This window comes from Marmota monax, unplaced genomic scaffold (genome assembly GCF_021218885.2).
Source record: "Marmota monax isolate L192 unplaced genomic scaffold, Marmota_monax_Labrador192_F-V1.1 WCK01_AAM20220418_F8-fsc00274, whole genome shotgun sequence".
Taxonomy (NCBI): Eukaryota; Metazoa; Chordata; class Mammalia; order Rodentia; family Sciuridae; genus Marmota; species Marmota monax.
Window position 1 is genome coordinate 1596055 of NW_026694547.1, and position 12757 is coordinate 1608811.

A 12757-nucleotide genomic window follows, 5' to 3' on the forward strand; every position below is an offset into this window, starting at 1 on the left:
CCTTTTATGGGACTTCAATAAATGGTAGCCATTATACTTAATTATGATCATCCTGATGTCAGTAGGAGAGGTTGGTAGATATTAGATGCATAACAGATTTATAAAGGGGTCATTTTGTCGCTCCTTTCAAAATAGACATCCTTAAGAGCTCCGGGATTCCAGGTGGCTCACTGGACTGATTGGGTCCTATTCCTATGAAAAACAGCACAATATTTAACGGTGGTGGCAAGTGGAGGGTGACTGGGAGGGTTCAATTCTGGCTCTGGCCCATGAAGTGAAGAATCGAAATCAGGTATAATGGCAAGCTCCACCAACAGCAATCCTATTCCTGAAGGAGAGGTCACGCCGCCCGTCTTAAAAGAAATGTCTTCAGAATTCATTAAGGGAGAGCACAAAGCAGACATTCACAGATGAAAATCTCAAAAGGTCATTTGGAAAAAAAGACTGTTTTCTTTACCTCTCGACTGCCACCGACCTTATGTGGCTAATGGTCTCATCTGCGACCACGTGTACAAGCTGGGCTAAAAGGGAAGCCGGTCCAATTAGGCTGGGAATGAAAGGAGGCTGAGGAGTGGTTGGAGATGGAGGAAAGAGCAAAAGGAAATGTGGTGTGTATTAGGTCAGCTTATTACCTATCTCCCTGCTAATCACTTTGCATAGAGCCTCAGCAGGAAATCATTTAGTCTCCAAGTGAAACACAGCTTTAGAGCAATTTTATAATGAAAGAAGTGAGAGTTCTCTCCAAGCTGCTTACTGCATTGTTTGCAGGGAACAGGCTGCAGGCAGAAACATAAACAGGGGATCTGCAGAATCTACAATATTATGGCACAAAAATGAACCGTGTGTGTGTGTGTGTGTGTGTGTGTGTGTGTGTGAGTGCGCACGCATGCGGGTGCCTGCCGGAGCTTCTGTGAAAAGCTAGATCATGGAAGAAACCCAGAGGCAACCGAAATGTCTCTTTTTCTTCGATTTTTTTTTTGACTGTTGATTCAAATGGCAAAATTTTAAATACTTCTGGGGTCTCCTTCGTAAGTCATAAAATCGAAGAAGGCTGTTTCGTGGAATGGGAATCATAATTTTACCTGAATGATCTATTTAGGTAAAAAGACCTGGAAATCATAAAAATAGGGTGCACAAAGAGCAGAATGTATAAGGATAGAGTGAAACTATGAAGCAAGTTTGAGACCTTCCAAATGGGAGGGAAGGAAGGGAAGAAAGAAAGGGAAATAGACCTTTGTAACTCCCTGGAAGATATAAAAGTTTTGGTGAAAAGACCACATGCCCTAGCTGGGGTACATACTGTAGATAAATCACTCTGAGCCATGTGATACCGGAAGAGTTAACTTACATATCGGATTTAATTGTGCTCCTTTGTTAAAGTAAGGGCATTGAGAACTAATTCTTATGATGATTGCAAGGATACAGACTGTGGAAGGAGAGAGGCTCTTGAAATATACTACTTCTTCATTTTCCTATTCTTCCTAACCTCCAGGAGAGTGAGCTGTCTAGGTGATTAGTTATCAAGACAGGAATGAGGAAGAGATTGGCATCCTGAGAATGCAATTAGTCCACATACCACAGACCTGTTGGAAACTGTTCAGCAATATAACACCCTTCCTTCCAAGCAGCACCTTCTGGCCCCATCCACCTTCATTTACTGAGCACCCAGAAGGGAAGAGTGGACCCGCACATCAAAAATTCTCTTGTGGAAAAAAAAAAAAAGTTAAAAGCATCACAAATCAGAGGAAAAAAGTGGGTGAATCATGGAGATGAAAAACCAGCCTTTCACAATAAAACCTCTTGGTTTGAGCACGCATAGAGCAGGGCTCTAACAACATTGATGTCATTTCTTCATTTGGCTCCATGTATTTATTACTTGCAGTTACCTTCATCTCTGTGGTCATACATTGTATTAGAACAGAAGACGAGGATGACTAAATTCATGCTAATTCTTGCTGGAGAGAAGCAGATTAATCCCATTTCAAACAGGCATCGATCACAGTGATACACAGAATGTTAACTAAAGGGCTACATGAAATATGCCAGGAGACAATCGATCGTCCCCTGTCCTGCTGCACTGAGCTGAGGGACTGAGAGGGGAGGGGGGAGGGAGGAGGAGGCCTGCAAAGGGCAAGGGGGATGAGTCTCTGCCAATGTGTGGGAGACGAAAAATAGAGGAAATGGTGGCGCTGTGCCCAGGAGCAAAAAAGTAAACTTCAGAGAGACAGAGAGCATAGTGGCATTCAATTCCTCCTTTAATTAAACTGGGGCAACTGCTTTTTTATGCATGTGTGCCCTTGATTCAAAAAAAAAAAAAAAGCAGCCTGAGAGTGAGCTATTGTGAGGGTAATGATGAGGCTGGTGGCATCTCTGCTTATGTTTACTGAATATACCCAGTAGATTAGGTGCCCTAATGTTAGAATAGCTGTCTATATGCAAAGTCACATCATTAGCATGTGTGCACAGGGCCTGAGGACTCTGCACAAGCAGTCATTCTGAACCTTGCTCTCTCACTATCCCAGGGCCATTCTCAGGGCTGGACAGAGGCAATTATTCCTTCTCTGTGATCAGTGGAGGCCAGGGGCAGGCTGGAGTCCAGTGTCCATCACCTTAGCTAAACAATAGCAAAGGAACTGATTCGAGAGATGAGGGTAATAAAGAGTGGAGGGGTCAGTCATCTTTGTATCCCAGTACCCAGCTCAGTGCCTGCAGATTGGTTATGCTGGATCTGTATTTTTAGAAATAAAATGATCAGACTCTATAATATTCTCTTATCCTTATCATCCCATGGTCTTATTTTGCTCATCCACAACTCCTTCCCAACACATCTTCTTTACTCCAAACCTCTGCTAATCATAGTTGGGAACACAATTCTAATTCCTTCTCTTGGCTATTGCCCTTATCTTGAATTTGGCCTTGAATTTATCAAACCAGGATAAAAGTATGTATTTCATTTTTTATTCCCATCATCCTCCTACCAAAGTCCAATTGGCAGATCTAAAGTTGTAAGATGTTCACCATACTAAATTCTGAAGATTGAAACAATTAAAGAAAACCCTAGTATATGAATTAAAAGTCACATTTTTGGACAGGGAGGGTGGGTACCAGGGATTGAACCCAGGGGCATTTAACCACTGAACCCCAGCCCCAGCCCTTTTTTGTATTTATCTAGAGACAGGGCTTTGCTATGTTGCTGAGGCTGGCTTTGAACTCATGATGCTCCTGCCTCAGCCTCCATAATCAGGGGAAAGACAAATGTGCATACAAAGTATGTTTCTCACTTGCATAGGGATTCACTACTTTGGGGATTTTTAGACCCCACTGGAGGGTGCAGGGTGGGGGGAAGAGCTCAAAGCAGCTGGTTTGTGGGCTTGGCCCATTACACCCAGATCTGCTCACTTTCATTTCGCACACTTGATGTACCAGTTCAAGTTTATTTGAAGCAAAGTTTAAAGATGATGGACAATCTGAAAACCAATTGGATTAGCTGATGGATTCCTTGGGGTCTTCTTCCTAAGTGGGTCTGTGATCAGAATTTTGTAAACTTCTGATAGAATCACTACTACATAATGATCAATCCAAGTGACAGCTATTTCTCAAACCCTCCTTATGGGTTCTTCCAACCAATGAAGGGCTGGCCATCAGGTTGTGTTCCCTTAGTATACATTGAGGTCCCTGGACTTACTCCTCTATGGGGCTGGGGGCTGAGGTGAATGGATGTACTCACTGCCACCACATACAGTCGGCCCAGGAAGCCATCCAAACGCACAAACACCAAAGAAGACTGAAAATCCCACTCCTTGACTTCCTCATTCTCTTTGAAGTAAGTATGGAGATTCTCCCTTCTGTCCTGAAACTCCTGCTTGAAGAAGCTCAAGGTGTCTGAGACCACTTGCAGTTTTCTCTGACTTTCTTCCACCTCAATTCTCAGGAGCTCTTCTGGACTAAGGTAATTAGAGGCCTAAAATGCAAGCAGATTAGTGTCACTGAGTCTGAACTGCAGACACAGGACATCCCATAACCTAGTTGACACCAACTCAGAACTGCATAATTGTCCAAGTAATGGATTTTACAGGTACAATATAGGAAACATCTGACTCTACCCTTAGTTCCACGAGTGGACTGGATCTGGGTTTAAGCCAAAGAGTCTTTGTGACCATTCAGTCACAGTGATTTGACACAATCACTGTCATTGGTCAAGTGACCTGTCAGGCAAGGAGACACAGTGGAACTTTTGGGGACCAGCTGGGGCTAAGGCAGGTGTTTGCTGCTAGGTATTCTTCAATGAATAGCAATGTCATTTGAGTGCAAGAATTCTTCAGCCATAACTACTTCTCTGTCTCCAAGAGATTTGAACCTGGAAGGTTGGGAAGCTGGAGCTGTTGACAGTCACCTTCCTCACCTCAGGAAATGGCAGAGAAAGCTGGGCCCTGGTGACATCATCTAAGGCCACATTGCAAGTTGGGGCTGAAGCAAGCCTACCTCAGACTTTCGAGAATAGGAGTGAATCAGTTTTCTTCTGGTTGATGCATCTTTTAGTTGGGTTTATTAGACTTTCAACCAACAAAGTCTTGACTGATAAGCATGGAGTGAGTGATGGCAAAGTGCAGATTTAAGAGTCAAACAACCTGGTTTGGGACCTTGTGTGGGTGTCCTTGGGTGGGGCAGTTAATCTCCTGAGCCTTAGCCCATGTCTTTAAATAAATAATAGAAGTAATAAATAATAGCACCCTTCCTGTCTCCCCCTCAAGGTTCAACTGATAATTGATCAAGATCAAGAATGTGACAGCATTTTGTAGCCTTAGTGTGCTCCATGGGTTTTAGTTACTATGAGGTTCTCAGGGTTTCAGTTCCATAGGGGCAAAAGAAGGCAATGAGGGGAGAAGTTTACCCGAACCTCCTTGAGGTATCTAGCTCTATTTACAGACACACTCCTCAACTCCTCAAGGTTTACACTGCCTTGATTGATTGATACTACAAGTTTCCATACAAAGAAGGAGCAAAAATATATAAAGTAAGAGGCGGCTTCTTAACAGTTCACATATACCAAGTTCTTACCATGTGCAGGGCACATGCTTTATTGCATTAAAGCTTCACAATTAGCAAGTACCCCTTTGAAATGGGTCCTTGTCTTTGTAACATTGTGTGGAGAAGAATGAGGCAGGGAGCAAGGTGTTGCCCCAGCACATAGCTAACAAGTAGTGAAGCCAGGGTTTGGCAATATAACCTGATTCCAGAGGTTATATTTTTGCATGGGTGTGTTTGAAGGGGTGGTACTGGGGATTGAAACCAAAACCAGGGGCACTTTACCACTGAGCTACATCCCCTGCCCTTTTATTTTTTTATTTTGAGACAGGGTCTCACTAAGCTCCTAAGGCTGGTCTTGAACTTGCACTCCTCCTGCTTTAACCTCCTGAGTCACTGGGATTATCAGTGTGTCCCACCATGCCTGGCTCGGAGGCTATATTCTTCATTGCTATACTTTGCTCCAAACTTTGCACAGGCCGTGAAGGAGGTTGAAATTCACCCAGCCTGCCCTTTTCTCCACCCTAGGGCTTAGGGAAAGGGAAAAGGAAGGCTGCCCCCAGCCCCAAGTGTTCTCGTATTACACTTTGTGAATTATTGACTTGTGAAAGTACAATAATTAAAATGTGAGAACTCTTTGCACCATAAGTATTTCCCTGCCCCAAGAAAGCACCTTTTCCTCTTTTTAATGCCAATCAGCTCCCAAGGGAAATGTTGTTGGAATGCCCAGGTAGCCCACCTGATGGATGAAGAGGTTGCAAATCTCTTGGAGCAGCACCGTGAGCCTCCCTGGGGAGCGGTAGCACTTGCATGTGGCCCAAATCAGGCAGACCACATGGAGCAGAGGCCGCAGCTTGGACTTCACTTGGGGAAACTCCACACTCTCCAGGACTTCCAGGTGGTGGTGCAGGGGTAACAGGTGCATGTGAATGTCCTGTGCCTCTTTCAGAGCTGAAAGGAATGGGAGATGGTCACTAATCTCTGCTTAGGGCACAAATTACCAGGTGAAGCCCTGGTGCCTGGGAAATGAAGGATTTGCAAAGCCACAAATTTCTTCCTAAACAGAGAAGGCAGAGAGAAAGGCTGGTTCCAGAAAACTCTCTAGCTCTTATGCAGAATATGGGAATCTTCTGAGCCTCAAACAGCTAGGGCAATTGTTGGATGAGTTCTCTTGGATACCATTCCTCTGTCTGGATTTCTCCCTGGCCTTCCCAACCCCAGTCTGGTGCTGTGTTAGGGCAGACACTTCACTTAATGAATATTGGTTGATTACTTCACAGATGATATCTTTAAGATAATACAAAACAGATGACAAGGAACAAGTTTCAGAATGAAAAAGGTCTGCCTTCAAATGCTGCTGGCAGAGACACTTAGCCGTTGTATGACCTTGAGCACATTTCACCTCTCTAAGCCTCAAAAATAGTCTGTCTGCATCTAATTTCAAGGGTCCCTGTAAAGCAAAGGGAAGAACAAAAAGACTTTGTGAACAACTAGCACAGTGCCTGGACCCTACCAGGTGTCTGATAAATGGTAGTGTCTCTGGTGAAGATTTCTCAATAAAAATTCTCACTGAGCTCTTATGAAGAAGTCACTGGGAATAGAGAACTAGTGCAGACCCATGATGGCAAGGTTGTAATGATTTTTAATGCCTATCATATCCTTTGAATACAGTCAAGTAAAGAGAAGGGATATATTCAGTCATCTTGGGGTAACGTAGAAAGGACAGCAGGAAACCCAGCAGCACTGGGCACTAACACCTGCAGAGCAACTTAGAGGGAATATGAAAGCCCACTGAGCAAACTGAACTGGAAACTAGCATCTGCAAAGTGGTTCTTTCCCAGGTGGGTAATCAGGCAGTATCACAGAACAGATGGTTTCAGGTTATATTATGTGGAGGTGGTGTTTGCATTCATCTTAAAAGAAACTCCTATTTAGCAAACAGATCACAATATTCCAGGAATTGTTCTATCTAGCAGACATACACATCTTTTTTTATTTTATTTTATTTTATTTGGTACTGGGGATTGAACTCAGGAGCACTCGACCGCTGAGCCATGTCCCCAGACCTATTTTGTATTTTATTTGCTTAGTGCCTCCCTTTTTGCTGAGGCTGGCTTTGAACTTGTGATTCTCCTGTCTCAGCCTCCTGAGCCGCTAGACATACACATCTTATAGAAAGCCTTGCTGGCTTTTTAAGTGAATATATTAAGATTTGCCTAGGCTCATTCTGTGGATTGAACAGTCCTGTCTAGCTGAGCAAAAAGATTACATCAAGTTAGTTACCTTGAACTCCTGACTTGATGGTTGTGAGGCTCACTGGACATAGGAGTATGTTGACATGCATGTTTGTACCTTACATCCCATATGGTTTGATGGGATGCAGCATGTGGATGGGAAGTCAAATATCATGCAAAATTGGTAAATTGGTTAGAGTTGGGGGCTGATGGTGAGCATCAGAACCACTGAGCTGGGCAGGAGATTTGAGAATCCAACAGCCATTCCAATGAACACATATTCTATGTGATATAAGGAAGAAGAGGCTGCGACCATCGTACTATTGGCTCATTCTCTCTCTGATACTCTGTGTTTTAAGGCCTTTAAAGAAGCCAAAATCTCCATTACTCACACAAATAGGCATTCCACTGAGAAGACACAAAGAGCACTCTAGTCCAAGCCAGGTGCAATCACCTTGTCTTACAAAGACATAGCAACAGATAGAACTAGGCTACACCTTTTAAAAATATATACAGTTGAGATTGGTACCAGGTCCCCCCATGGATACCAAAATCCAAGGATGCTCTCAAGTCCTTTGTGCAAGTCCCCTATATAAAAATGGCCTGGTATTTGCATATTACTTACACACATCCTACTGTATACTTTAAATCATCTCCGGATGGCTGATGATGCCTAATACAATGTAAATGCTATTGGAAATAGTTGTTCTACTGCATTGTGTGTGTGTGTGTGTGTGTGTGTGAGTGTGTGTTTGTGTGTGGGATTGGGGATGAAATCCATGACCTTCTTGAATGTGGAAAGCATGTACTCTTACCACTGAGCTATACTCCCAGCCCCACTGTTATAAAATTTGTATTGTTTTTATGGTTATATTGTTATGTTTTTGAGTTTTTAAAATATTTTCAATCCTCAAGTAGTTGAATCCACAGGAGTGGAACCCTTGAATATTGAGGGCTGACTGCAAATATAAATAGCCAATTGCACAGTGATGTCCAGTGGTTTGCTGGTAAATCTTTAACAATGGTCTCTTCAGTGACAAATGTCTTTATGTGTAACATTTGCTAGTTCCTGTGGTGCAGATATTCCCAATATTACCATCATGTCTGATTTCAAATCACCAATTTGAATTCACTGAGTGCTGCTTGGCGGGTGGGAAAGTTAAAAACAGATGCAATGGAGCCACTGTGGGCCAGCCCAAGCTGCCTCCAGAGCAGCACTGGACTTGAACTTCTTCCCCACGTACACACACCTTCCATCATTCATGACTGCGGCTAGTATTCAAATGTGTCCCCTCCCAAACTCAGGTGTTGAAACTTAATGTTGACTATGATGGTACTAAGTAGATGTGGCTCTGAGAGGTGCTTAGGCCACCAGGGCACCTCCCTTGGGAATGGGATGCAGGTTCTTCTCAAAGAGGCTTCAGAGAGTGTTCTACTAGTTTGCTCTTCTACCTTCCACCATGTGATGACACAGCGCTCTTCTCCCCGATCCCCAGATGATGCACCAAAAAGATATCATCTTGGAAGCAGAGGGTAGCCCTTACCAGAAAACTGAACCTTCCAGTTCCTTGATTCTGGTCTTCCCAGCCTCCAAAATAGTGAGAAATAAATGTCTGTTCTTTATAAACTATCTGGTCTTTGGTTGCCTGCTGCAGAAGCACAACTGTAAGACAACTGGCCAGGGGGTTATACTGGGCCAAACGTGCTCTCCTAGGAACCGGGGAGACAACTCCCTGATCAATCTTTATTGCCCTGTTTTCCCTCCCCAAGAAAACAGTTACTTCCTCTCTTCTAAGGTTTTTCATCATTCAATCAATTCCAATCCTGACAATCCTATTTCCACCCATTTCTTCCACCCATTTAGCCCCCTTCTTTATTTCTCACTGCTTTCCAATTCATGCTTATAATCCAGAAATACTTCTTTTCCTCTCCCTCTAGTCCATCCCTGAACCAATGAACTACACTGATTGTGACTAGTAAGAATAATGCACATAGTATATCTGTTCAGCATAAAGGAAGCCAGATGCTCTGAAATTAAATTGGAAATGATAAAATCAATCAACAGCCTTTAAAATCTTTTTATTCTTGTAGACCCTGCCAAAATTTCTGACCCAGTCTCTGCTTAACACCTCTAATCAAATTTTCTCTTCTTCCCTCATTAGAATTGAATTACACTTCTAAAGGATTCCTACCATTATAGTAGTGTTTATTTTGTACTATTATAATGGCATTTTTTTTTCTAATTACATTGTCAGTATATATTCTTCTGAAAAGAATTTTCTAAAGTTGGCCTCGGGAAATGAGTCTTTTGCACCTATTAATCTATGTGAATAAATAGTTTATTAAATCCACACAGGTATATTTGGGGTACTAAAGAACCAATTTACAACATACTTTTATTACATGTTATTTCATTTCAGAGTCCCAAATCTTAGGCTTTTGCCCATTTATTTGTGTTGTAGCTGTGTCAACCTGTTAAATACAGCTCTCTTCATATTTTTCCACTGAATTTTCTTCCATTTTAGCCTAAATAAAATCATAGTTATATCCTCCTTATCCATGGGGGATTGGGTTCAGGGACCCCTGTAGATACCAAAATCTTAGGATGCTCAAGTTCTTTATATTAAACATCATAATGTTTGCATATAACCTCCATCCATCGTTTTATAAACTATGTCAATGTAAATTCTATGAAAATAGTTGTTAACACTGTGTTATTTGGAGAATAATGACAAGATAAAAGACCTGCATGTGTCCAGTGCAGACATAAGTTTAAAAATTATTTTTAATTCCTGGTTGGTTGAATTCATGGGTGCAGAACCCACACATATGTCTTTGTGTGTAACATTTGCTAGTTCCTGTGGTGCAGATATTCCCAATCATGTCTGATTTCAAGTCACCAATTTGAATTCACTGAGTGCTGCTTGGCAGGTGGGAAAGTTTCCATATAAAATGGAAACTTTAAATCACCACCCAGAATGGAAAATCAGCATACTTTGCCAAAAACAGAGTGACCATTTGAGACATTTTACCAACTACCTGTCCACACACCTCTCACCATCTCTCATATCAACAGTGGTGGGCATACTGCTTTGAGGCATGCCTGAATATCTGAAATGAAACATAGCCTGGGAACAAGAATGGATTCCTCTGAGACACAGCAAGTCTCAGTGAAGCAGTAAACTGAGACCTCAAGAGACATCTTGTTCCAAGCTAGCTTTACATATTAGCAGAGCACATAAAGGGCCCAGGATGACCTCAAAAACCAACTTCTTATTCAAGGTCTTTTTTATCATATAGCTCATGTCAGAAACACCCTCACTAACTTTTAGACCTTTTAGCTAAGTGGTTTCCATACCCCATGCCACTAGGAGAAGATGGATTGAGAGATTAGATAATGGGCTCTGGACACAGGACACTGCCCTCTTTAACAAAGCAAAAAGACCTTGTTAGTGTTCTATTCTGGACTTACATGGGAGAGATAATTAATAATAATAATATTATTATTATTATTATTATTATTATTATCATTATTTATTTTTTTCAATGGAGAACAAACCCAAGGCCTTGTGTGTGATAGGAAAGCACTCTATCACTATATCCCATAACCTTGGAAATTTAATTTAGAGAAAGTTCTGGGAGAGAAAAAATATTTGAAAAAAATCACTGCTTAGGTTAAGCTGAAATTTTGTATGAAACTGCAAATAACTTTAAATGCAAATTTTGACCTATAGTACTACAGAGCAAGGAGGAGGTTTGATAGGAAAAGAGTGAGGGGGATCAAAGTACACCAATGAAAAAAAAATTACCTGCTTCTAATCATAGACTTTACCAGCTTTGCAATACTGACAAGGGCTGATCTTGTCTGGTGTTCAAAGGGACAGGAAATTGCTGTCCCATATAACCATAGGAACAGAAAATGCAGAACAGAGCTAGAAAAACAACAGAGATTTCTCAAGGAGTCAAGGGTGGAGGAGCCTGACTTCCAGAGATGAGAGATAACAACACAAAACGTATCTGTGTAATGTGGTGGGGTCGACAAAGCCCTTCCACCTGGATTATCTCACAAGGGCTCAGAGAGGTACAATAGGTAGGAAGAGTGTGTCCTATAACCATGCTACATAGTGAAGCTCAGAGATGTTGGCTGATTCTTCCCAGGGTCACAAAGTTATTGAACTGCAAAAAGAGTGCAATTCTATTTAGCTGCTCCTCTGCTTCCAGATTTGGTATCCTTGCTACCATGTTATATGTGCCAGGTTAAGGACTTGAAGATGCTGACATTAGAGACCAGTGCATGCATTGCTAAATAGGAAATTTGAGTCAGTATATTTGTGAGAGCATTTTCTGGTCCTCACCTGCGACGACGTCTCTGAACATGGCTTTGAAAGCTGGTAAATAGCTGCTATGAAGCTTATCCAGGAGCCCAGCCATGCTCCTCACCTGAATCGTTCGCAGCTGATTATGAATATATTCCAGATCCTCATACCTGCAATACCATAGAGAAGGGTGAATCCTGGTGAGCATCATGGAATGCAAGTCACACTGTGGTGACCCATCTGCACACAGGCAGAGAGGACCCCAGCCTCAGGGTGCTCCAGCCCACGGAGCTTGGACATCTGTTCCAGAACAATGAGGGCAAAAGCCTGATTTGGGAACACAGGTTCAAAAGGGGGGCAGCTCCAGGAAACACTGCTGTGACCATCTGGTGGTTCAAAGCCCGGCAGCTGGAGGTCATTAGCTCTAGCAGTAAGGCTGGGGCAGGATGAGAGAAGTGTTGTCGGAGCAAGGCTGCTAGAGAAGGGCCTTGCTGGGGGTCAGCAAATGGCCGGAAACTGGGCAAGAAGTTGGACCATCTCAGCATGGTGGTTCAACAGGGCTGGAGCCCTACAGGCAAGCCTGGTCATGGGATATGGACACTCTCCAATGTGAGGGCAGCAACATCTGCCTCCAACATCTGTCTGTCTCCTTTTGAGTAAAGGATTTATCAGCACAATGATAAATAAGAGCAAGAAAATGAGGAGCAAGAGAGAAAATAAGAGGCTCCCATGAGCCATAATGAGGTATTTCTGTTCACCCAGGGCAGGTGACACATAATGGATGACAGACTTTCTAGCCCTGCTATTAATGATCGGAGACCTAGGACAGGCTATTTTGCAACCAACTTTCAAAACCCTTTCCCTCTTTCATATCTTTACAAAAGGTAAGCGCACCCAGCCTCAACTTCCCAAGGAGAAGAGAGTAGAAATGAACAAAATAATAATACAAAAGCTGATTAATTTTACATGTAGTAGAAAGAGTCTTTAATGGCATGCCAGAAGTTGGACTCAAGATAGGAAGGATGACTATTGAATCTTGTGGAAAGAGTCCCTCTTCCAATACACAGAAAAACTACTCTGACCTATGAGGTTGAGCTGTCTGCCCCATCGAGGAGGAGAAGCATTTAGAGGAAAGGACCAGACTCAATGGTGACCGCCCCCCACCAGGCCAGCTTTCACTTT

General features: G+C 42.6%; 1 protein-coding gene across 2 annotated transcripts in view; it reads right to left on the bottom strand.

The window, feature by feature from the left end:
* Positions 1 to 12757, bottom strand: part of Dnah9 (dynein axonemal heavy chain 9) — a 330995-nt gene that overhangs the window by 305799 nt on the left and 12439 nt on the right. For both annotated transcript variants that reach the window (XM_046420725.1, XM_058571595.1), the window contains exons 4-6: positions 11615 to 11745; positions 5765 to 5976; positions 3728 to 3961 (exon numbers count right to left, since the gene is read on the bottom strand). In XM_046420725.1, the coding sequence (XP_046276681.1) occupies positions 3728 to 3961; positions 5765 to 5976; positions 11615 to 11745 (577 nt within the window). The remainder of the gene's footprint in view (positions 1 to 3727; positions 3962 to 5764; positions 5977 to 11614; positions 11746 to 12757) is intronic.